Source organism: Hemiscyllium ocellatum, chromosome 18 (assembly GCF_020745735.1).
Source record: "Hemiscyllium ocellatum isolate sHemOce1 chromosome 18, sHemOce1.pat.X.cur, whole genome shotgun sequence".
Taxonomy (NCBI): Eukaryota; Metazoa; Chordata; class Chondrichthyes; order Orectolobiformes; family Hemiscylliidae; genus Hemiscyllium; species Hemiscyllium ocellatum.
This window is the reverse complement of record NC_083418.1, coordinates 33,859,199-33,885,471: the sequence shown is the minus strand read 5'-3', so window position 1 is coordinate 33,885,471 and position 26,273 is coordinate 33,859,199. Positions and strand designations below refer to the sequence as shown.

At 39.9% G+C, this 26,273-nt stretch overlaps 1 protein-coding gene across 1 annotated transcript in view; it reads left to right on the top strand.

The window, feature by feature from the left end:
* Positions 1-26,273, top strand: part of syt7a (synaptotagmin VIIa) — a 682,829-nt gene that overhangs the window by 456,301 nt on the left and 200,255 nt on the right. The window contains exon 3 of the mRNA XM_060838472.1: positions 25,027-25,106. Within this exon, the coding sequence (XP_060694455.1) occupies positions 25,027-25,106 (80 nt within the window). The remainder of the gene's footprint in view (positions 1-25,026; positions 25,107-26,273) is intronic.

Genomic DNA, 26,273 nt, shown 5'->3' with positions numbered 1-26,273 from the left:
AATCTGTCCTCTAACAAGGAGTTTTAGAAGAGAAATTATTTCAGAGTAAAGAAAACAGAAAGCTGAAACAATGTATTTTGTTGCATGTGAATTGCTAATTAGCAAGGCATTGATAGTAGAAGAAGAAAGAATAGTTCAAACACAATGCTTTGTGTCCCTGAGTAATAATTTCTCTCATTAATATAATCTGCTATCATAGACTAATTCTTCTGTATACTACAGCAGAATAACTTCTGTAATCCTTCCATCATGCACCTTTAATCTCTGGTTATATGTGCAGGAACATTACATATTCTCAATTAATTACAAAAGAACTTGTTTACAATTTTGGTACAGACAACATTTAGAAAATCCTTTCCCCCGTATAATTAATCCAATTCAATTGAATGTAAAGTATTCAGAATGTAAAGTAGACAAAAAATAGTTGAGCATTTGCAATGTAATATGATATCAAATATAACGCAACATCAAATATTATTGTCCTGGATGTAAATTTGCTCGCTGAGCTGGAAGATTTGTTTTCAGACGTTTTGTCACCATACAAGGTAACATCATCAGTGAGCCTCTGGTAAAGCATTGGTGGTATGGCCCACTTTTTATTTAAGTGTTTAGGTTTCTTTGGGTTGGTGATGTCATTTCATGTTCTTTTTCTCAGAGGGTGATAAATGGGATTCAAGACAATGTGTTTATTGATAGAATTCTGGTTGGAATACCATGTTTCGAGGAATTCTCATGAGTGTCTCTATTTGGCTTGTCTTAGGATGGATGTGTTGTCCCAGTTGAAGTAGAGTTCTTCTTCATTTGTATGTAAAGATACTAGAGAGAGGGGTCATGTCTTTTTGTGGCTAGTTGATGTACATGTATCCTGATGGCTTGTTTTCTGCCTGTTTGTCCAATGTGGTGTTTGTTATAGTTCTTGCAAGGTATTTTGTAAGTGGCATTAGTTTTGCTTGTTGGCTGCATAGGATCTTTCAAGTTCATTAGCTGCTGTTTTAGTGTGTTGGTGGGTTTGTAGGCTACCATGATACCAAGAGGTCTGATTTGTGGCAGTCATTTCCGAGATGTATTTGATGTAGGGCAGAGTAGTTAGGGTTTCTGGATGCATTTTGTCTGTTTGTTTGGGTTTGTTGCTGAGAAATCGACTGAGAAATGGAACAACGAAGAGCATAGGAAAATCACCTATACAGTGTATTCAAAAAGAACGGGTATCCGATGAACACAATCCACTGACTTCTCAGCAACAAACCCAAAGCAAACAGACAAAACGGATCCAGAAACCCTAGCCACTCTCCCCGACAACAATGACAACTCGGAAATGAGTGCCAGACTACTCAGACTTCTTGGCATCATGGTAGCCCACAAACCCACCAACATACTAAAACAGCAGCTAATGAACTTGAAAGACCCTATACAGCCAATAAGCAGAACTAATATTATTTACAAAATACCTTGCAAGAACTGTAACAAACACTACATTGGACAAACAGGCAGAAAACTAGCCACCAGGATACATGAACATCAACTAGCCACAAGAAGACATGAGCCACTCTCACTAGTATCTTTACAAACAGATGAGGAAGGACACCATTTCGACTGGGGCAACACATCCATCCTAAGATAAGTCAAACAGAGCCATGCATGAAAATTCCTAGAAGCATGGCATTCCAACCAGAACTCTATCAACAAACACAATGACTTGGATCCCATTTATCACCCCCTGAGAAAAAAACAGAAAAGATGTCACCACAGGAAATGACATCACCAACCCCAAGGAAACCTAACCACAAAAACCGGGCCATACCACCAGTGCTTCACCGGAGGCTCATTGATGATGTTACCTTGTATGGTGACGAAACATCCGAAAAAAAACCTTTGAGCTCAACAAGCAAACTTACATCCAGAACCTCAACCTGAGCTGCAAATCTTCTCAAAACCCACTAAGATATGATTGTCTTTCGGAGGCTAATCACTAATTGTAAGTTTTTTCAAATAATTAAATTGAATTGATTGACAATATTCACCTTGATTCTGAAACTCAATTCGACATTTTGTCTTATGAATATTCTGATAAATACCTCACTGAAAATTATTAGAACAAAATGAATAATAAATACTTCCACAGGTCTTTTAATAAACAGCAAGTGCAAGATAGGAGAAAAGCAAAGAGACACTTTATTATTTAATTCATCCATGTGTATTATCATAAACTGAATTACCTAATCATTTCACCACACAAGCTGTGTTTCTGGGAAGGTACTTTTAGAGAATCAAAATCATAGAAGCCCTGTCTCTTGTGCACAGTTTATTTTATTATAGCCTCTTTCCAAGGCCACAGAGCTCATAAATTTGCCCTTCTGTTCAGATTTCTGGCAGATTGTCTAATACATTTTATACAAATTTGTAAATCCAGCCTAATCTCCCCGCTGTAGGCGATGAAAGCCAGAGGTGAATAACCACATTATGTCTCTGATTTAGCAGATACTGGGCATCCAACAATGTCCGCAATTAGCTAGACTTGATCAGGGTCAGTGACACCATTACAGGAAGTGTTCTTCATGATAGTTTCCTAGATCCGCCGTCTTCAGCTGTTTCATGAACAGCCACCTTAATGTCAGCATCCTAATATCTGCAAGCTCACTAATGATTGCACAAAATTCAGTTCCATTTACAACTCTTCCAATAATGAAAAAGTTAATGTACAGATGGAGCAAAACCTAGACAACATTCATGCTGATAGTGGCAAATAATATTTACAGCACACAATGCAGGCACTCACCATTTCCAACAAAGGAGAATCTTGATGTTACCAAGACAGAATCCCCCACCACCAATCTTGGCCAATGGTTCGCCATTGAACATCAATGTATCTGAATCATCAACATAAACTGTTGTGTGTGATTTCCTTCAGGTATGAAGTGGTATGGTATGGATGGGGGTAGCCATCCTTTTGGTCTAAATAGAGTCCTGTAAGGTAAGCAATAGAATGCTTGTTGCATTTCTGCTGCTATTACAGATGATGTCGATGTGACCTGTACTATATCGACTGTTCAGAGTACACTATAAACTCAGGTTTGTCTCCTACCAGCTCCTCTCTTACTCTGCCCAAGTCGTCATGGCATCACAGTGGGTGGTTCTTTGTGCACTTAATCATACTAGCCCTTTCAGAATCATATACAATAAATTATGTCATTGCAAGAGCAATTTGGGTAATACCAAGCTGGGTATTCTGTGGTGTGTAATTCACCATCTGATTCTCCAAAATGTTTTTACCATCTACAGGGGACAAGTCATGGGTGTGATATAATATGTCCACTCTGGTGGATGAGTGAAATTCCAACAACAGTCAAAAAGCCTGTTCCATGCAAAACAAAGAAGTGTACTTGAAACCTTCTTAGTCACTTTAAACATTCATTCTCTCCTCCATTGGCATACCATAACTGCAGTGTGTACTCCCTGCAGAATGCAGGATCATCAAAGCACACAAATCCTAATTTGAATGGCAAAGGTAGAAGGAACAACACCACCTGCAAGCTTTGTTCCATGTTTCTCACTGAACTGAAATATAAATATATCATCATTTCTTCATTGTTAATTAAGTCAGAATATTGAATTGCTCCCTAGTGTGTGTATACCAACATCAAATGGACTGTAGAAATTCAAGAAAGCTGTTTAACAACACCTTCATAATAGAAATGATCGATTGGAAATGTATACTATCTTTGGCAGCATGCTCGCATTCCATAACACAATTTTTTAACAGAGAAGTGTACACAAGTCATAATGATGATTACAGCTAAATCAATGAAACAGGCAAAGGCAACCTTCAGTTGAGAATTGCTTATGTGTAATCTAGTTTAAATTTTTAAGAAGTGATTTTTATTGTTTAATACTGAATAGTGTTTACGTGAAAAAAAATGCCATGCACATACTCTGAATGCTTTCAGTTTACTTGTTAATTTGCATTGTGCTTACTTAATACTTTCAGTTTTTTTTAGAAGAAACCCAGTGGAGATTTTCTTCATTTTGGTAAATGCAATACGATTTTGCCGCATCAATTATGCTAGAAGTGTTCACTTCACAGATTTCTACCTAGCTATGACCTTGCGGCAGTCTTTTTGTTGCACACACAAACATCAATAACTCATCACGAGTGCTGTTCTTAGCATCCATATGCTGTGCTGTCTACATCACTGCAAGCAATGCCTCATGCACCTTAAGATCAGTCATTTAATCATATTTCGTATGTGATGTGACATATATTCCTCTTTTTTTCTGGTTAAAAATTACTTTCTTGTGGAAGAGAAATAAAAATTAGTCTTATAAAATTATTGATTTGGTCTGTGGATATGCACACTGTATTCTCTCCACTTTCTGGTTTCCTTGGTTCATAGCATTTATTGTATATTTCTGTGTCTGTTTGACCCTCCTAAGATATGTCACCTTACGATTATTCTAGATTAAATTACATTTGATATTGTTCTGCCCATCTGACCAACCTACCTGTATCAGCCTGTAGTCTAAAGCTTTTCTCCTGACTGTTTGCCACAACATTAATTTTCTTTGCAGGAAGGATAGTAGGAAAACACATTGACATCACTTGTTGTCCTCCATTCCATCATCATTACCAAAGTGGGTGCAAGAGATCTAGTGGAGAAACTCACACTTCAGTAGAGTGACAGTTCCAAGTGAATTCTGCACAACCTCTGACTCCCTTCTCACTCTTAACCCTGCTAACCTCTTTTTTAATTGTTACTGACCCACAGGAGCATGAAGGAATGGGTGAAGAATGGTATTGAGTCCCACGCCTTTCCCCATTTTCTGCAGTTTCTTTAATGCAGTATAAATGCTGGGTTTCAACCTGAATTGGTATTCTTATGAATTATCTTGATGAGTTTAAGATGTAAAGCAACAAAGAATGTTATTAACTTGCAATTTGTTGGGACCATAATAGAACCAATGGAAATCATCAGTGTTAAGGGGTGCTCCCCCTTGCAGGAGTTACTAGAACTTCGTGACATGTTTATAAATAAGGGATCTCCCATTTAAATGGAGATGTCAAGGATATTTTCTCTTAGAGTTTCCATGATTTTATCAAACTCTTTCCAGACACCATTGGAGGTGGCAGCTTTGAATATTTTTAAGGCGTAGCTAGGTTGATAAAAATATCAGCCATAGTTAGAAATATGGAGATGAGGCCTCAACCAGATGAGCCAAGCCTTTATTGAATACCGAAACAATTCAGAGGCACCGACTGGCTGACTTTCTCCTAAATCGTATGGTCATATATATGTATGTATGTATGTATGTATATATGTATGGTCATATATATGTATGTAGTTCGCTTTGTTTAAATTCAAAACACTAGTTTCAGACTAACCTTTATTTTTAGAGTCAATTCAAAATTATAAATATTATGGTCACTGTTCCGTACATGCCCTTTTAATGCAAGATTATAAATTAACATTTTGTCATTACCCAAGAGTAGATTCAAGTAGCCTTCTCCTACTTTTTTCCTCAACATACCCATCTCAAAAATATTTGTTCTCGATGCTCTTGCTTGAAATTTTGTTTGCCCAGACTATAAAAACTAGGTCCCCTGTAACGCTTATTTTGTGCTGTCTCCTTTCCTGCTTTATACTCCTCCTTGCATGGCAACTATTGTTAAGATACCTATCAACAAGCCCCACCACTGTTTTTAAGACTTGGTGTACTTTAATTCCATACAAACTCATAACAAAGTCAAGGCGCGTATTGTCTAAACTACTCCCATTATTTTATTATGTCCAATGACATGAATTTACTTGTCCTTTCATTTTATCGTCATGCATTGTAAACCAGAGTTTTCTTTTCAAGTTTCTATATGCCCAGTGAAAAACAAAGATTAAATATATTTCATATATTGTTTATAAGGGGAAAATTGAAAACAGTGAGACAGTAAATTCTGGAAAGAAATATGCAAATCAGCCCAACTTTACTTTTTAGTCAAGCAACTAGCTTTTATTACACTAAACAAGTTGTGAATCTTTGCCAAGAATCAGAACTGCCACTAACAAATCTCTGAAGGTTTGGGATAGTTTACGTCAGAAGTTTAGAATTGTGCTGCCGCTGTGCAGCCTTTTCATGGTGATTATAAATTACAAAGCAATCATAAAAGATATGACTGGTTTATAGATAAGTCACTTGTGTAATGATGTTCTATGGTTGAATAACACTAAGAAGGGCCATTTGGGTCAGAAAACTCAGTTGACAGGAAGAGCTATATTGGCCATACATGATATTTAGTGCTATGGACTCTCAACAATGTTGCCATTTGGCAAAAATGTTTCGAATTGTTGTCTCCTTTCCAAAACAACGTATTTGAAATGTTAGCTGCGCAAACAGTGCTTTTGTTGTTTGCTTGATAAATGTGTGTGCTGCAAATTAGCTAACCTTTCCAAATGCTTCCTTGTTATACATTGCCAGTGTAAAAGCTTCATACTGTGATGAACTTCACTTCTAAGGGAAGAGTTGCTCATTGAAATAACTCCACAGAGGCTATCACCAAGTCACCCTTTATTTACACGTGGAAAGTCATTGTTACAGCCTCATCTGAGTCATTTCCCAGAATGTCAGGACATCTGACACTCCAGTTTTTTATCTGTCAGCCAGGACTCCCTTATTGGGTCTGTTAATCTGGTCCAATCAGATTGTTGTCTGTGACATCTACTTGGCTGACCTTGTTACAATCACTATATATGTTCCAGGCATTATCTACAGGTCAGCCTGCAGCAGATGGTGCAGCTCCGTGATAACTTCTCTTGTGAAATGAAAGTGGCACCGGCAGTTTATTTTCTGCTGTGTCAAGTTTAGAGTGGCAATCCTTTTGTCAGCCACCTCATCAATTTGCCCTGTCACTTTTAAGGTTTGTGTATGTGAATACCCTGCACTCACTGCTTATTTCGATTTTTCAAAGTTGTGATATTTACATTTTAATCCTCCCAAAGCACATCATTTCAAACTTCTCTGTGTTGAAATTCACATGTCATGCTTCTATTCATCTCAGCATCCTGTTAATGTCATCCTGATTCCAGTAACTATCCTCACCATCTGTTATTTTACTCAGCCTCGTATCATCTGCAAATTTTGGAGAGCCAAATTTACTTGGACATGGGACGAGATTGCTTGTTAATAGAAGTTATAAAGAGTCATGAGTCCAAACTGAGCATTGGGAATACACCACTACAAACCACATCCCAGTCTAAAAACATCCACCTGTGACCAGTCTTCACTTTGTTACTATGCTATTTTTATATCCATACTACCACATTCTTTTTGATGGTGTGGTTTCCATCTTAATGTGACTCCAACATAGCATCTTACTGAATGCCTTATAAAACTCTTCCATACAATATCAAATAAACCATCTTAATTAGCCTTGTGGGTGCAACTCAAAGAATTCAATCAAGATCGTCAGATATGACCTGCCTTCAACGATTTGATGCCGGTTCTTTGTGTTTCATATTTCTAAATTTATTTAGTTCCAGATGATGGCTTCTAATAACTTTATTATCACCAATGTTAGACTGACTTGTTTACAGTTTGCTCGTTTATTTATCCCACTGTTCTTGAAGAGTGATGTAGAATTAGCAGCTTTTCAGTCCTCTGGCACTGGCACTGCTTTGCATTCACTTTGGAATGAAAGATTGTTATCAATGTCTTCAATATTTCAGAACTCTTTCACCCTCCAGGCGAAAACTATTTTCCTGTATCTTTTTGCTAATCATGTAGACAACAGGAGTAGGCCTTTAGGCCATTAATACACCAAAATTTAATGTAATCATTGCTGATCAAACACTTCAAAGTGGTTTACTGCATAACCTTTTGTGCCATTGATCATCAAAAAAAATTCTTTACTTTAAATACCCTCAAAGACAGACCTTTCACAGCCTTGTAGAGTAGAGAATTCATAATGTTAACCATCCTCTGTGAAATGATTTCTCCTCAGCTTTGTCCAAATGGGATTCCCCCTTATACCTCCTGGTTCCGGAGTCTCTAGTCAGAGGAAACATCTTACCAGCATCTACCTTGTCTATCCCTTTAAGTATTTTGTAGGCTTCAATGAGAATCCCTCTCATTCTTTGATACTTTGGAAAATGCAGGACCATTTCGCCTAATCTCTCTTTGTAGGGCAGTCCCACCATCCCAGGAATAAGTCGGGTTAACCTACATTGCATTTCCTCAATGGCAATAATATCTTTTTTGAGTTAAAGGGACCACAGAGTACGCCAGGTGCAGTTAAAACAAAAACTCCTTAACAAAGGAGGCAACACTTCACTATTCCTGTACTCAAATCCTCTTGGGATAAAGACTAACCTTCTCTTCACCTTTCAAATAGCTTGCTGCACTTGCATGTTTCAGTGACTTATTGACAAGAACGCCCAAGATGCTTTGCATAACTGCACTTTCCTGTATTTCACTGTTTAACAAAATATTCTGCATATCTATTCTTACCAAAGTGAATAACCTCACATTTTTCTGCAATTTTTCCATCTGATATGTGCTTGTCCAAATCCAGGTGACAGTTGCTTACAATACGCAGCTGGTATAATGGAGACGGAGCTCTTACTATCACTAGATTCACAACATAGTGAAATTAAAATATTCAATGACCCTCAAGCTTTGCTCAATTGTTACTCACCAGACTCTATGAAGCTTGGACACCAAGTTTATAACTTAAACAAAAAAATAGCAGTTCATTATTAATAATGTAACTTCAGGACAAAGCTAAATAAAGTAATCTAATTAATATGTATGATTTAAAACTAATCATCTTCGATCAAAACCCCACTTAAATACAGAATGACAGACACAGCTAAGGAATAAATTTAAAAGAAAATTAAAGAATTGTAATTTTAAATTAAACAGTCTCAAATAATGGATGATAAGCCTTCAAGCAAACTATGGGTAATGGATTATTCACTGGCATATAATTGTATATCTAGTTTCAAAGTCACCAGTGAATGTGAACAATTTCAGTACACTGTAGGTTTATTTACTTACTTACAAACTGGGATTCTTCTTCAGGACATTTTAAAACATTTAACTGGACAGAAAACTGGAGAGAATTACAAAACAAGAGCCAGTCCTGAAGTTGATTTTTAAAATAAACTCTCTACACCTGCTGAAATTAGTTAGAATCAGTTTACTCCCTCTTTTTTCACGAGGGGAAGCAAAGGTCTTATGGTATTATTGCTGACTGTTAATCCAGAGATCCAGATAATGTTCAGGGGACCCAGGTTTGAGTCCCACCATGGAGGTGGTAGAATTGAACTCCATAAGAAATTTCTGGAATTAAGAGTCTAATGGTGACCATGAATCAATTGTGGATTGTCAGAAAAACACCACATGGTTCGATAATATCCAGAAGGGAAGGAAACTGCCGTCTTTTTTTGGTTTGACCTACATGTAACTCCAGACCCACGGCAATGTAGTTGACCTTTAACTGCCCTTTGAGTAATTAAGGATAGGGAATAAATATTGGCCTAGTCAGCGACACTCCCATAACTCTCCGTGAATGAATAAATAAAAGTCCTGATTTTAGTCAATATTCTGTATGTTTGGCTGGTCAGCATCAGTGCTCCCTTAATTGGCCAATTGCATTATCTTCTCCTCCCTCACCTCTATCCAAGGCACTAAAGGAGCCTTCCACATCCATCAAAGTTTTACCTGCCCATCCACTAATATCATTTATTGTATCCGTTGCTCCCAATGCGGTCTCCTCTACATTGGGGAGACTGGATGCCTCCAAGCAGAGCGCTTTAGGGAACATCTCCAGGACACCCGCACCAATCAACCACACCATCCCATGGCCTAACATTTCAACTCCCCCTCCCAATCTGCCGAGTACATGGAGGTCCTGGGCCTCCTTCACTGCCACTCCCTCACCACCCGGCGCCTGGAGGAAGAATGCCTCATCTTCCACCTCGGAACACTTCAACCCCAGGGCATCAGTGTGAACTTCAACAGTTTCCTCATTTCCCCTTCCCCCACCTCACCCTAGTTCCAAACTTCCAGCTCAGCACTGTCCCCATGACTTGTCTGGACTTGTCCTACCTGCCTATCTCCTTTTCCACCAATCCACTCCACCCTCTCCTCCCTGACCTATCACCTTTATCCCCTCCCCCACCCACCTATTGTACTCTATGCTACTTTCTCCCCACCCCCACCTTCCTCTAGCTTATCTCTCCACACTTCAGGCTCTCTGCCTTTATTCCTGATGAAGGGCTTTTGCCCAAAACATCGATTTCGCTGCTCCTTGGATGCTGCCTGAACTGCTGTGCTCTTCCAGCACCACTAATCCAGAAAGCATTATCTTCCAGGTCAGTCACCAACAGCAAACATCTGCACTTGATTCTTTTCATTTTCAAAACACGCAGCTGTTTCGAGTCCAACTCACCCTCACCTCAACTCTCAGTTGCACCAAAAGTAATTCGAAAAATAAAAGAAAAATAGTGAAAGTCTCTACATTTGCTTTGTTATATCTCCAACTTTAGAAATATAACATTTTGCCCCCACTTCCAAGTGATGTATGTTATGAACAGCCATGGACCACAAACTGATCCTTGCAGTATCCTGCTAGTCACAGTCGGTCAATGTGAAAGTTATCTATTTATTCCTACTCTTTACTTCCTATCTGTTAACCAATTTTAATCCACACCAGTATATTATCCCCTGTACTGCAGGAAATTTAATTTTGTGAACTAGCGTCTTATTGGAACCTTAACATTGTAAACCTAAGCACCTAGTCTCTGACCTCTCACCAGTAAACTAGAAATCATTAAAATTGTAATGTTTTCAGCATGACAAGTTTTCTCAGATTTTGACGGATATACATTTGATTTTATTCACACTGTCAAACTTCAGCTCCCTAATCAAATGCCATTCTCTGAAATTATCTCTTTCAATTCTTCCATTTCTAAAGGTCCTCACCTTTTTAAACTTCCTGAAAACACATGCCTTGGCCAAGTGGCATTCCTAGTATCTTCTTTGATTTGCTATCCAGTTTTTGGTAATGCTTGAATGAAAAATCTTGGGACAGTGTTAAAATTTAAGGTTCTGAATTAATACAGACACAAGTTGATGATGCTGCGGAAGAGTATGCTCAGTGACCTGGCTAAGAGGATTAGTGATGAGTATGTTCTGTCTGTTACTTTATTCAAGGAGGATTAGATTGTTCTCTTAAAAATAATGGAAACTCCTTTATCACTTTTGTTGTTTTTTACCTGTATTTTTCATAATTCTGTTGTTATCGGTTGATTTCCAAAATTATAAGAATCATAAGTTAGGGAGGGTTGATTGTGGTTTTGCTTCAAGATTGACTTTTACAACATAATATTTTGACACATGGGATATTATAACATTTGTGTATGAATCAAGTACAATGAATGAGATATTTCTGCTTCATTATTGCAGACATTAACCTGAAAGCTATTTCTTTTCACCAAAAACTGCTCAGCAGAAATAAATGTGGAAGCATTTAGGAACAAGACAGGATGAAAGCAAATTTAATAATTCAGTATAGTTATATCCTCATGGCTGCCTAGCTGGAGCTTGCTAAATATACCCATCTTGGAGAGTGGAATTTGAATCCAAATCTCTTTCAAAATGGTTTTATTAAGCACTTAGCTGGGAAGTGATGGAAAATTGCTTTGTCAGCCACATTGGGTTTTGTGCTTGATATGCATAAAAATAGCAATATATTTGTTGAACTGTTAGTTCAGAATAAACCTGAGACCTTTTTGAGTGTATTTGTGTAAGCATTATAAAATAGTTTTGGGACAGTTAGTTTGCATAGGTAATTCTGTTTGAATACAGATGGAGACTGTAGTTGTGTGCAAAATAAATTGATTTATGTACAGTGCATAATAGAAGAATCTGAGTCCTGGGTTAGATTGAAGTTACCAGAGCTTGTCCCATGGATTGGAGGCTAAAACCTGAGCTGGAATTTGGACGTTGGCCTCCAAGTGTTTGCATGGAGCTCACAGATGTACTTGGCGGTAATTATAAACTAAATCAGTGCAGCCACTTGCTCTGTTATTTCTAAACACCTCAGCTTACAGCTGAAATTTGGGGTGAGAAATATTCATAGGTTATATGAATGAAAAATTGCAAGACTCTGGATAATGTGAATTGGGCATCTTTTTTTCAAAACACAAAAAAATTCTAAGTCTGAGTGTCACTGGCAAGGTCACATTTATGAGCTGTCCCTAACATCCATGAGATGGTTTGGCACATAGACTGCCTCCCATTGCCATCCTTATATTGATGGTGCACCTGCAATGGTGCTAGGTAAGGAATTTTAGCATTGTAGCTGAGAAATAATAAAATAACAGGATTAAAAGGCAAGTTAGTCATTGTGTGTGCAGTTAAATTAAGTCTGCTCTGCACCATAGGGTAGCTTTGCCTCATATGGTCCTCTTTAAGTGTAGGAAGCTCCAGAGCCTGTTTGATCTGGTATGGCAAAGGAAGTCCATGTGCAGGTTCAACAAAAAGACTCTTGTGTTGAACAAGGCATAGTTTATTACAGTTTAAATTGCTATGATAGATATTGTTACATAAACAATAGTGAAGAAGGATTGGATGGTAGTTCTTACTCCTCCGAGATTCTTTAGCTATCTGCCCATAAGTCTGTGACACCATCATAATGGATGGAACCCAAGACACCCCTCTGCTTTCTTTCCATGGATGTTGCCACTGATCACTGCACACATATCGTGGAGACAAAGTCCTGGCATAACATTGAGGATACCCTCCATAGTGTTGCGTCACACTACCATGCTAAATGAAACTGGCTTTGAACAGACTTAGCAATGCAAAGCCGGGCAGCAGTAGTAACAGTACTGTATTCAACCAAGATCTAAACCTCATAGCCTGGCATACACCAAACTCTGCTATGAGCAGCGAGCCAAGAGAGGTCGGCCTGGTTCAATGAAGAGTGCAGCAGGGCATGCTAGTTACAGTTCCAGGTATATGTAAAAATGAGGCGCCAATGTGATGAAGCTACAAACTGGACTATCTACATGCAAAATGGTAGATGCAGGAAGCAATTGATGTGGCCAAGTGATCTCACGGTCAAAGGACAGATCTAAGCTCTGCAATCCTGCCTCATCTCATTACAAATAGCGGACAATCAAACATCTCTGGAGGAGGATGCTCAACAAATATCTGTATCTCCAATGACTGGGGGAGACCAGCACTTCAGTGCAAAGGACAAGCTCAAGTATTTACTTCTATCTTCAGTCAGAAGTACTGAGTGGATGATCCATCTCAACCTCTTCCTGAGGTCTGAAAATGTGTTGCTGGAAAAGCACAGCAGGTCAGGCAGCATCCAAGGAGCAGGAGAATCGACGTTTCGGGCATGAGCCCTTCTTCAGGAATGAGGAAAGTGTGCCAAGCAGGCTAAGATAAAAGGTAGGGAGGAGGGATTTGGGGAGGGGTGTTGGAAATGCAATAGGTGGATGGAGGTTAAGGTGAGGGTGATTGGCCAGAGTGTGGGTGGGGGCGGAGAGGTCATGAAGAAGATTGCAGGTTAGGAAGGTGGTGCTGAGTTTGAGGGCTGGGACTGAGACAAGGTGGGGGGAGGGGCAATGAGGAAACTGGAGAAATCGGAGTTCATCCCTGTGGTTGGAGGGTTCCTAGGTGGAAGATGAGGCGCTCTTCATCCAACCGTTGTGTTGCTATGGTCTGGCGATGGAGGAGTTCAAGGACCTGCATGTCCTTGGTGGAGTGGGAGGGGGAGTTGAAGTGTTGAGCCACGGGGTGGTTGGGTTGGTTGGTCCGGGTGTCCTAGAGGTGTTCTCTGAAATGTTCCGCAAGTAGGCGGCCTGTCTCCCCAATATAGAGGAGGCCACACCGGCTGCAGCGGATGCAGTAAATGATGTATGTGGAGGTGCAGGTGAATTTGTGGCAGATATGGAAGGATCCCTTGGGGCCTTGGAGGGAAGTAAGGGGGGAGGTATGGGCGCAAGTTTTGCACTTCTTGCGGTTGCAGGGGAAGGTGCCGGGAGTGGAGGTTGCATTGATGGGGGGGTGTGGACCTGATGAGGGAGTCCCGGAGGGAATGGTCTTTTGGGAACACTGATGTGGGAGGGGAGGGAAAGATATCCCTGGTGGTGGGGTCCATTTGGAGGTGGCGGAAATGACGACGGATGATACGATGTATATGGAGGTTGGTGGGGTGGTAGGTGAGGACCAGTGGGGTTCTGTCCTGGTGGTGATTGGAGGGACGGGGCTCAAGGGCGGAGGAGCGAGAAGTGGAAGAGATGTGGTGGAGAGCATCGTTGATCACATCTGAGGGGACCTTGTGGTCTTTGAAGAAGGAGGCCATCTGGGTTGTACAGTATTGGAACTGGTCCTCCTGGGAGCAGATGCGGTGGCGACAAAGGAATTGGGAATATGGGATGGCGTTTTTACAGGGGACAGGGTGGGAGGAGGTGTAGTCTAGGTAGCTGTGGAAGTCAGTCGGTTTATAGTAAATGTCCGTGTTGATTCAGTCCTCCGAGATAGAAATGGAGAGGTCTAGGAAGGGGAGTGAGGAATTTGAGATGGTCCAGGTAAATTTGAGGCCGGGGTGGAAGGTGTTGGTAAAGTGGATGAACTGTTCAACTTCCTTGTGGGAGCACGAGGCATCGCCGATACAGTCATCGATGTAACGGAGGAAAAGGTGGGGGGTGGTGCAAGTGTAGCTGCGGAAGATGGGCTGTTCCACATATCCTACGAAGAGGCAGGCATAGCTGGGGCCCATGCGGGTGCCCATGGCTACTCCTTTGGTTTGGAGGAAGTGTGAGGATTGGAAAGAGAAGTTGTTCAGGGTGAGGACCAGTTCAGTCAGTCGAAGGAGGGTGTCACTGGAAGGGTACTGGTTGGTACAGCGGGAAAGGAAAAAGTGGAGGGCTTTGAGTCCTTCGTGATGAGGGATGGAGGTGTACAGGGACTGGATGTCCATGGTGAAGATAAGGCGTTGGGGACCGGGGAAGCAAAAATCATGGAGGAGGTGGAGGGCGTGGGTGGTGTCCCGAACGTAGGTGGGGAGTTCTTGGACTAAGGGGGACAGGACCGTATCGAGGTATGCAGAGATGAGTTCGGTGGGGCAGGAGCAGGCTGAGACAATGGATCAGCTGGGGCAGTCAGGTTTGTGGATTTTGGGCAGGAGGTAGAAACGGGCGGTGCGGGATTGTGGGACTATGAAGTTGGAGGCGGTGGATGGGAGCTCCCCTGAGGTGATGAGGTTATGGATGGTCTGGGAGATGATGGTTTGGTGGTGGGAGGTGGGGTCATGGTCAAGGGGGCAGTCAGAGGAGGTGTCCGTGAGCTGGCATTTAGCCTCAGCGGTGTAAAGGTCGGTGCGCCAAAGTACTACCACGTCTCCCTTGTCTGCCGGTTTGATAGTGTTGTTGGGGTTTGACCGGAGGGAGTGGAGGGCTGCATGTTCCATGGGTGAGAAGTTGGAGTGGGTGAGAGGGGTAGAGAGATTGAGGTGGTTAATGTCGCGGCAGCAGTTGGCTATGAAGAGATCGAGGGCAGGTAAGAGGCCAGCACGGGGTGTCCAGGTGGATGGGGTGTGTTAGAGGCGGGAGAAGGGGTCGTCAGAAGGTGGGCGAGAATCCTGGTTGAAGAGGTTGGGGAGAAGGGGTCATCAGAGGGTGAGGGAGGAGAAGAGGTCATCAGAGGGTAGGAGGTACAAGCCTTAACCAATTCGATTCATTAAGGCTCACCATTGAAATTATTCCAGCATTAGTACTGAACATTATTGCTGGAGAACTCTTTGCAATCCTGGCTAAACTATTCTCATATAGTTACAACTCTGGCATCCATCTGATAATGTGGAAAAGTGACCAGGTATGCCTGTCCACAAGAAAAAGGAAAAACCCAAAATGGCCAATTATTGTCCTATCAATCAACTCTCGGCCTTTGGCAAAGTGCTATGAAGAAGCACTTACAAATCTATGACGTATTCACTAACAATCAGTTTGAATTCCAACAAGGCCACTGGTTCTGGACCTCATTATAAACTTAGACAAAAGAGCTAAGCCTGAGGTGAGATGAGAATGGCTGTCCTTGGAGTTAAAACATCATTCAACTGAATGCCATCACGAATCAGAGAAAAGCTGTCCGTGTTTGATGTTATATCTCGCATAAAAGAGGATAATTGCGATTGTCAGAGGTCAGCCAACTCAGACCCAGGATATCACAGTAGGGTTTTTCAGGGTAGTGTCCTCAACCCAATTTCCTTCAGCTGCACTCTTAATAACATTTACCGTGAGCCAGTGGCTGGGATGTTCACTGATATCTCATTTGCCTGAATGGGTGTCGCTCCAAAAATACTAGACATTATCCAGGACAAATCAGCTCACAAGATTTGAATCCCATCTATCACCTTCAACAATCATTGTTTTCAATGTGCATCAGCAGTGAAAAGAATGTGTGCTACCTATAAGATGCACTGCAGGAACCTCTTCAATAACACCTTCCAAACCTATGACCTCCACCACCCAGAAAGACGAGGGAGCTGCCTCTAAATATCACACCATCCTAATATGGAAATACATCGCTGTTCCTTTTCTTGTCACTGAATCAAAATCCAGGAACTCCTTCCTTCACACTACTGTTGGCGTATCTGCAGCAGTTCAAGGCAGCTTCTGATACTTTCTCAAGGACAGTAAATGCTGACGTAGTCAATGATGCCCACTTCCTACAAATGAATAAAAGAAAAGAAAATTGCATGATGTGTAACTACATGTGATGTGAAACTGCTTCCCAACTTCCGTGTTAATATTCAGCTCTCTCTAACTCTTCCTCTGTTTCTTCCCACTTCTAACTAAGTCACCTACTTGTTCCTCTGACCCATGGTGTTTGACCCTGTATTTGTTCCACACCAACTCTACATTTAATTCTTCCTCCCCTATCCTCATTCTCTGTCTTCTCTGCTCCTCCTCCCTGTCCATATCACCTGCCCACCTGACAAATCATATGTATCTGCCTCTCACTGCTCTGCTTCACCTACCAGCCAATCCTCTCCCCTGCTCACCCAGCATTTTCCCAACTCTCTCACATCACTTTATCCACCTCTTTCACATACACTCTCCATTCCAGTCACACAACTCCACTTTCTTCACAGATATATCCACCTCTACCCCATGCCAGTTCTAACAAGAACGGTTACATCTCGTTAAATGTTGCAGATTTACGTACTGTATTCTGCAGAGTTTTCAAAACTGTGAATCGTTTTACATCTGCTGCCTCACGAACTAAGTAAGCATTTCCAAACAGAAAGATGCACAGACGTTGAATAGCTCCATTGCAAAATGAAACTATTCATGTAAAATTACTTTTTTAAATAACTTTTAATTTTGCAAGATACACTGTCCTGTACTTTTAATTAAAATAAGGTCTAATATTGGAACGTAATGTAATGAGCTGATGGCTGAAAGTTTTGTATAAAGTGATAGTTCTTGAAAGATTGTGTTTCAATATCAAAAAGATTTGTCCTGTGCAAGGTCCCAGTGGGGAGAGATGTGACGTATCATTGGCTCCTGGTAGTTACGTAGTTAGCAGGTTCAAATATTATTAACTAGCTATGAACACACAAATGGCACTTAGACTCTAACAGAAGAAACAAAAGTTAAGATTTTAAAATTGAGACACTCAGAATTTAAAGTATGATTTCAGTGTGAAAGGTTTTCTTTAGGCTGAATTTATCGAGGCTTATTTAAAAACACAATGTGCAAAGGGATCTGCTATGTGTTTAAACCTTCAAGGAAGGAAAGCATCCATGTAACTTGGGAAGACATGGTAAACCTTGACTCTATAGAAGATGGGAGAATTCTCCAGTGAGTGGAAAACCTTTAGCAAGCAATACAAAGATATACTATCTCTACTTAACTGAATTTAAAAGTTAAGAGAAATAACTCAATGTAAATTTGCTCATTAAATGAATTTAAATCATTATCGGAAGAATAACTCTCATTTCTCATTGGCAGAATTTAAATCTTTATTGCAAAAATATCATGGGTACAGGTCGTTCTGCAAAATACCCATTTTGTCAACACGAATTCACTGTAATGCAATTGATGAATTGGGGACGTTGTTTCTAAAGCACAATTTTTCTATAATGTGAGGTTGCACAAGAATTCAACTGTTGCATTATAGAAGAACTGACTATTGCTGTATTAAAACTGAATGTGAAAGTTTGAAGCATCTTTAAGACAACGGAATTTAAATATATTGTTACATTAGATCAATGCTGTCTCAAAGGCAACAGGTTACAAGCAACATTGAAGTGCTACAGATTTAAAATAATTTTAAATGATTAAGAATGAATGAGGAGGAGAAATAATACTTTCAAAAATATCTAATGGCAGAAATAGGTCAAATAGAATACTCGATTAAACATCTTGTAGAAAACAACTCAAAAGCAATTCTGACTAAATTAATACATTATTGTATTCAGTAGATCCTTTCTTGAATCACGTTAAAATCAACAAATTTTCAAAGAACATACAGACAGTTCTGACTAAATTTTAAAAGCCTTAGATAGTGACTTGAATCCCCAAACAAACAAATGCTTGATGGGGCAAGAGTTGACTTTCCAGTGAATTTTAGATCTCATGGAATTTAGGGAGAACTAGCCAGTTGGTAGAATGGCTCAAAGGTAGAAGACAGAGGGTGGTGATGGAGGGTTGTTTTTCAGACTGGAGGCCTGTGACTAGTGGAGTGCCACAAGGATTGGTGCTGGGTCATCTACATTTTGTCATTTACATAAATGATTTGGATGCGAGCATAAGAGGTACAGTTAGTAAGTTTGCAGACAACACCAAAATTGGTGGTGTGGTTGACAGCAAAGAGAGTTGCCTCAGATTACAACAGGATCTGGACCAGATGGGCCAATGGACTAAGAGGTGGCAGATGGAGTTTAATTCAGATAAATGTAAGGTGCTGCTTTTTGGGAAAGCAAATCTTAGCAGGACTTATACACTTAATGGTAAGGTCCTAGAGAGTGTTGCTGAACAAAGAGACCTTGGAGTGCAGGTTCATAGTCCCTTGAAAGTGGAGTTGCAGGTAGATAGCATAGTGAAGAAGGTGTTTGGCATGCTTTCCTTCACCAGTCAGAGTATTGAGTATGGGAGTTGGGAGGTCACGTTGCAGCTGTACAGGACATTGGTTAGGCCATGCTTGGAATATTGTGTGCAATTCTGGTCTCCTTCCTATTGGAAAGACGTTGTGAAACTTGAAAGGTTTCAGAAAAGATTGACAAGGATGTTGCCAGGGTTGGAGGATCTGTGCTACAGGGAGAGTCTGAACAAGCTGGGGCTGTTTTCCCTGGAGCATTGGAGGCTGAGGGGTGAGCTTTATAGATGTTTACAAAATTATGAGGGGCATGGATAGGATAAATAGACAAAGTCTTTTCCCTGGGGTCGGGGAGTCCAGAACTAGAGGGCATAGGTTTAGGGTGAGAGGGGAAAGACATAAAAGAGACCTAAGGGGCACCTTTTTCATGCAGAGGGTGGTACGTGTATGGAATGAGCTGCCAGAGGATGTGGTGGAGGCTGGTACAATTGCAACATTTAAGAGATATTTGGATGGGTATATGAATAAGAAGGGTTTGGAGGGATATGGGCTGGGTGCTGGCAGGTGGGAATAGATTGGGTTGGGATATCTGGTCAGCATAGACGGGTTGGACTGAAGGGTCTGTTTCCATGCTGTACATCTCTATGACCTCCACAGGTTAATGGAAAACTCTGTCTATGGAACTTTGAAATCAAAATTCTGAAGAAACAGCTGTTATTGCAATTATTAATTAACCATTCATCAGATTTTCTTAACAGTTCATGGAACTGGCAATGTAGGGCTGGAGGTCAATTTCCAGAGATGTATCATCATAGTCTGCTGACATACTCCGACATACACATTTTCCAAGCAGCAAAAGCCAAATGCATACATTTGCAAAGAAGTTAAATGCTTCTCTCCTACCTTTAGAAAAGACACCTGCCTAGATGGATAAACCTCCATTGCGAAACATAACAGAAGCATTGTGGGGAACTTTACTCTTCAAACAACATTGCCAAGATGAAGCTATATTGACAAGGTAGAAAAACATCCTAAGGTTAATGGTATAATATTAAGTAGTAATGCAATACAAACAGCATATGAAAGTTAAAAATGCATGTTATTCACAGTTAACACTTAGCAAGTTTTGAGAAGATTTGTAGCTGAGGTTCTGGATGTAGGTTTGGTCACTGAGGTGGAAGGTTTATTTCCAAATGTTTCGTCACCCAACTAGGTAATATCTTCAGTCGGCCTCCAGGTGAAGCACTGCTGATAATTCCTGCTTTCTATTTATATGTTTGGGTTTCTTTGGGTTGGTGATGTCATTTCCTGTGGTGATGTCATTTCCTGTTCTTTTTCTCAGGCGTGATGGATAGGGTCTAACTCAATGTGTTTGTTAATACTAGTGAGAGAGAGTCATGTTGTTTTGTGGATAGTTGATGTTCATGTATCCTGGTAGTTTTCTGCCTGTTTGTCCAATGTAGTGTTTGTTATAGTTCTTGCACAATATTTTGTAAATGAAATTAGTTTTGCTTGTTGTCTGTATAGGGTCTTTCAAGTTCATTAGCTGCTATTTTAGTGTATTGGAGAGTTCGTAGGTCCCATGATGTCAACCTTACATACAGATAAGGAAGGATATCACTTAGACTGAGACAAAATGCATCCCTCCTAGGACAAACCAAACAGAGACATGCACGAGAATTCCTAGAAGCATGACATTCCAACCAAAACTCTATCAACAAACACATCGCGTTAGATCCCATCTACCACCCCCTGAGAAAAAGAACAGGAAATGATATCACCAACCCAAAGAAACCCAAACATATAAATACAAAGCAGGAATTATCAGCAGTGCTTCGTCTGGAGGCCCACTGAAGATGTTACCTAGTAGGGTGACAAAATGTCTGGAAATGAAACTTCCAGCTCAGCGAGCAAACTTACATCCACAATTAATATTCCTTGCTTTTACATTAGTATGCATGTGTTGGCCTCAACAGCCTTGGTGAAGGAGGATTTCAACGAGTTCCAAAATGAACTACGTTGATCAACCAATTAAGGAACAATGAGTAGAATATTAGCTGTTGCGTTCCTCTGTTACAACTGTGACTGCATCCCAAAAGATAAAAGCTATACCATTCCTGGCTGAGTTCAGTTTTTGTAAACCAGTACAGAGCGCTATTTAAATTAGTGATACTGTAAGTGTTTTTAGTATTTCTACTATGAACAGTAATTTACTAGCACAGTAGGAACTGTCAAAAGTACTGATGATATATACATGTATAACTGCTCCAAACTGGTTGCTTTTCTCATGTGTTTGGTGTAGTTATTACTGGTATGACTAGATATTTTGTAATCAACCTGTTCAAACATGTTCTTGCACATCCCTGGCATATATGGGAGATGAACCCAGGCCTTAGGGCCCAGAGCTGTAGACACTACCACTGTGCCACGTGAACACACTATTACTGTTGCAGTAATTCAGTAATTACCTGAGTGTACAGGCAATTTCCTAGGTGTGTATGTAGGTGCCCTGGATTAATAAATGTGATTAAGCATCGTCCATCTGTATGTGCTCTTCATATGATTCACCAGAATTTGCAATATCATCTCCACATGTCTAAACAAAACACTCAAACTTTTATTGAGTTAAAGCCATACAAATTTAATTGAGAATTAGTACCTTTCATATCATGGAGTTGCTTCAGGTATATGTTTACCTCTCCAGTCATGGCAATCATTACAGCAGCTGCATTCTGCATGTGTCTGGGTGGTGCTGACATACTGAGAGGCAGAACCATAAGCTGTATGCATTGAAGCTGGTGCATTTCTCTTGCTTCATTTTGAGGCAGATTATTTTTATAACAGATGTAGGGGAGGCATTTGCACAACACCAATACACTCTCATCTTATTTTTTAAATATTGCATTTACGAGCATCAGAAGGGATATAGCAGATAATTTAAATTGCAGTGATATAAACATATCACTGAAGGTTTGCAAAAATTTCTTCAAGGTGGTCATTAAGGCAGTAAATGTTTTTCAACATTTCCTGGAGGCTCCCTTCTCTGCTGCCAATACCCTGATCTTATCCAGTGGCTCTTCCTAGCATTGGGTAACTTTCATGATCTATCCTGGAAAATGGGAGATGGAATTGGCCTGGGGCTGAACTCTACTCAATCAGATAGGAGCAACTCACTATGCTGCTGACCGAGAGGCGCCAAGGAGTTTCCAGGCACAGCATTGGAGTGAGAGAGCCGTTTACGGTCACCTTCTCGCACTGAGCCTCATTGCTAGGCCAATTTTATTGCTGCTACCCTTTTATTCTCTCACCATGCCGTCTGCTGCCTCCTTCAAACATATGGCTGTGATGCACTTTGCGATAATATGAATCCACGAGAAAGTGCTTAATACATGATTTCAGCTCCTTTTAAAAAAATACGTATCTGATCTCTCTGCTGGATGTTTTATGGCATTTGACAGATAGCTCCATTGCAGAATATTGCACACCTGTTCTGGTCCGTGAACTACATTCTGTTGATAAAATGCTATTTATTTACTCAAACTGCTGCACTTCAAAGTTATTCAGTACTCTGAAGCCATCTCAAGAGTTGTCATAAGTCTCTTCATAAATACATTTGTTTATTTTCTATATTGTCATTGTCTCCATCAAACAAGGGGAAATGTATAGTGTTTGAAGTCAAGTTTTTTTTTAATTCATTCATGGAATGTAGGTATCCATTTCTATGCCAGCATGTATGGCCTAATCCTAACGTCCTTGAGAAGGTGGTGGTGGCATATAGATTTGATTAATGGTCTAGATCTTTGCTCTCAGTAGCAGCAAGTACTAAGATATTGGCTGCTATTGAGGATCACAATACTGTTGGACTTGGGAGGAAGGTGGACTTACACTGGAACTTGGAATTTCCAATACCTCAGAAATGGTTCCTTGGGAGCCATGATGATGACCCTCTTGAGAGCTGTCAGCATGTTAACTTCTGCAGTTTTGCCTGTTATGTTGCTGGTTTTTAACAAAGATGTATTTAGAGCTTTTACTCATGGTTGTAAAGCCTACTCAGGATAGCATGGCTCTAGGTAAATGAGGATGAGTGTCAAAGCATCCAAGCACAATGTCAATTCTGGCGCAGGCAACGATCCTACTGTCTGAAGTTTACCCGATTCCAAAATATAATCCATCTGCCTCTGCCATCTCCCCACCCCTCCATGTTGATTCGCATTACCTTCTGTGAGAAGGCCCAGCAATACTGAGTGCCAGACAGGCGAGCAGTGGGACTTTCCTACAATCAAGAACCTGAGGTTATAATCCTGCCTTCCAAGAGTTACTTGCAAGAGTGAAGCTAGCAGCTCTTCTGAACAGTAGTGTCATTGAGAAGACTGTGGCTACTAGTGGGACAAAAACTACCTGAGCACAGGATCAAGAAGCTGTCCAAACCTAGGTAGATAATGTTGGAAGGGATTTTACAGCGTGGGGACAACACAGAGAGATGGCAATAAAAAGATAATTCATTCACACTTCAATTGCACCAATGTGTGAAATTTAAGAATGAATTTTATGCAATTAAGATAATTTGAAACAATCTGATAGGAAAAAGAAATGAGAACAAGGTGTCACCAGTAACTCCTAACAAAAAAGAATGATGAATCTTACCAGCCCTTTGGGGCACAACACTAAGAGTTGCAATTGGTGTCCTAGAGTGTAACTATCAATGCTATGATTTTCTAGAAGTGAAAATGAATTCTTCACATTTCCTGTTTATTTCTCTTTTGAATTAGAGTTATTTTTAAAGCATTTTCATTTAGCTAATTACAATGGTTATGATTAAAATTCACTTTTGTAAAATTACATAATTTTTGTATGGTTTCCTGAATGGCACAAATGCTTCTGTTGTTTAAATCTAATTGTTTCTGTGCAAAGTTTGAGGTCAATTTACAGGGATCTATTTTCTAAAAATTCACAATCCACAACCATTCTTTCTCAGGCTCTATCTCCTTTTATCCTGTTATTGCAAGGTTTTTGTGGAAGAATTAAACAGAGTTTTTGGATATTTATTTTAATAAATTTCAATCTCTTTTGTCACAATATTACATTCCAGTAAGGAAAGACAAACTTTTAAATAGTCTTAAAGTACTTATTTCAGGTTTAGAGTATTTCCAAAATTGATATTTGCCAGTACATAGTAGATAGTCAATCACACAGCCACAAAGGGCTGATCTTCCTAGTGTTGCTGCATAAACGCTAAAGTAAGCAAGAAGCAGCATCTACTCTCATGCACCACCATAAATACCATATGAGCAAAACCGTATCGTTCACAGACTCCTGATTTTGATTCCTGGGCCCTCAGAGCCGTAATCAACGGGCAGATTTGATTATTAAAGGAAATGAGTAACTAACTTTTTGTCAACACAATGGCACTTTTTTTTTGCCAGGATTAATGGAAAGCCTGTAGTGTTTAACCCCATTATCTCTATGCTGAATCTTTCTGTACGCTAAACATCCTCACCTTGTGGAAAAAAATCACTTTGGATTTGATATCACTTGGATATTGGTAAAATTAGAAGTGAATGGGATCGGGGTTCTTATTTCCTAGTTTTCTGCCTGTGAGAAAATTTGGAAGTGACTCACTGTTTTCCCTGTTTAATAACATCACTGTTGCTGCACTGGAAATCCTCTGGATTGATGTGAAAACAAATTGACATTGGGAAGGGGAAGAATGTGCCATAAAGATGGCAAAAGTTTTGTGGGAAGTTTTCTTTCAGATCAGTGGCAAGTACTGTTACTTCATTGCTGACTGCAAACTCCAGCCCATTTAAAAAATTCTTTCCCAAGTGAAATGCATAACATCTATTTTGTCATAATTGTACTGTAAGTGTAATACATTTCTATGTTGTTAAATTATTCCTTTCTTTCTCCGTTCTGTTTTTAAAGGGTAAAAGACACAAGAGCTCATTGGAAGCAGTCAACACACCAGACTCCAACCGTGGCCGAAATGAGAAGAAAGCCATCAAGTAGGTGCTGAGGGCAAAAAAAAATCAGGGGAGGGGTTGAATGTTTAAGATGAGCAGCTGCTGTTCTTTCCTCTAAGAGAAGTTGTTACATTGACTTCACTATGATGAAGCGAAAAACAGTACATCCAACTCTAGTATAAATAATTCTTAAAGTTTCTTTATGTATCTTCTTGTGGACTTTTTTAATTGTATGAACTTTGTTGCAATGCCAAATTATCTTTACAACACTTTTCATTCCTCATTTAGCGTGTATGTGACTGCAGATATATAGGAAGATCTGGAGTACAATCTTCGCAGCCATTCAGAAAGTTCATAGTCTGAATCTGTTCTTGATGAATTATCTATGATTTTTTTGGGAGGTAGAGAACAAGATCCAGAAGTATGAGATGTACTACCCTCCTACCCCTTTCAATATTAATTATTATTTCTTCTGCAGCTTCTGCAACAAAAAAAGGCAACTGTACAAAATAGAAGAGAGGGAGAAATATGACAATAAGACATTATGGATTGTTCTCCTTATAGCATTCAAGACAGTGTAGATGAACAGAAGGGCCAACAGGAATTCTCTGAACTATTCACAAGATTGATGTCTGGGTGGAATTTCAATATTGCTGTTTTAGCAGCAATGCTGTTCACTGTGGCTGTTAGATTATACTAACAGACCTTGTTTTGCAATTTTTTTCTTTTTAAGCATTAAAACCTGAAAGGTGTTCCCTGTAGGCTGTGATAAAAATTACTCTGTTGAAAAACTGCTGTTTCAGAGTGTTCTTGTCACAGATGTTACCTCAAAATATGTTTTGACTGAACCCAGAAAATAAACCAAAACTAATACTTTTCCTTTCTATCTTGCTGTTGATATTTAAGTCTTTGTAAAAAAATTAACTCTGAATTCAGTCTAATGGATTGTAAATTGTAAGTTTAACTTGTTAACCATGAATTTCACTTTTGCTTTTTTCTTCCAGGCAATCCACAGTGGTTCAACTATCATTGATATTTTGTTGTCTTAGATTTATCAGTCCAGTACACTATATAGGTTTTATATAGTGATCACTACTGGTACAGGATATGCTGATGGATTGAACCAATATGATCTATTTTGGTCAAGGTTGCAAACTTTGTACATAATGTAACTTCATATTTAACTTGGAAAGGCTATTGAACGCTGTA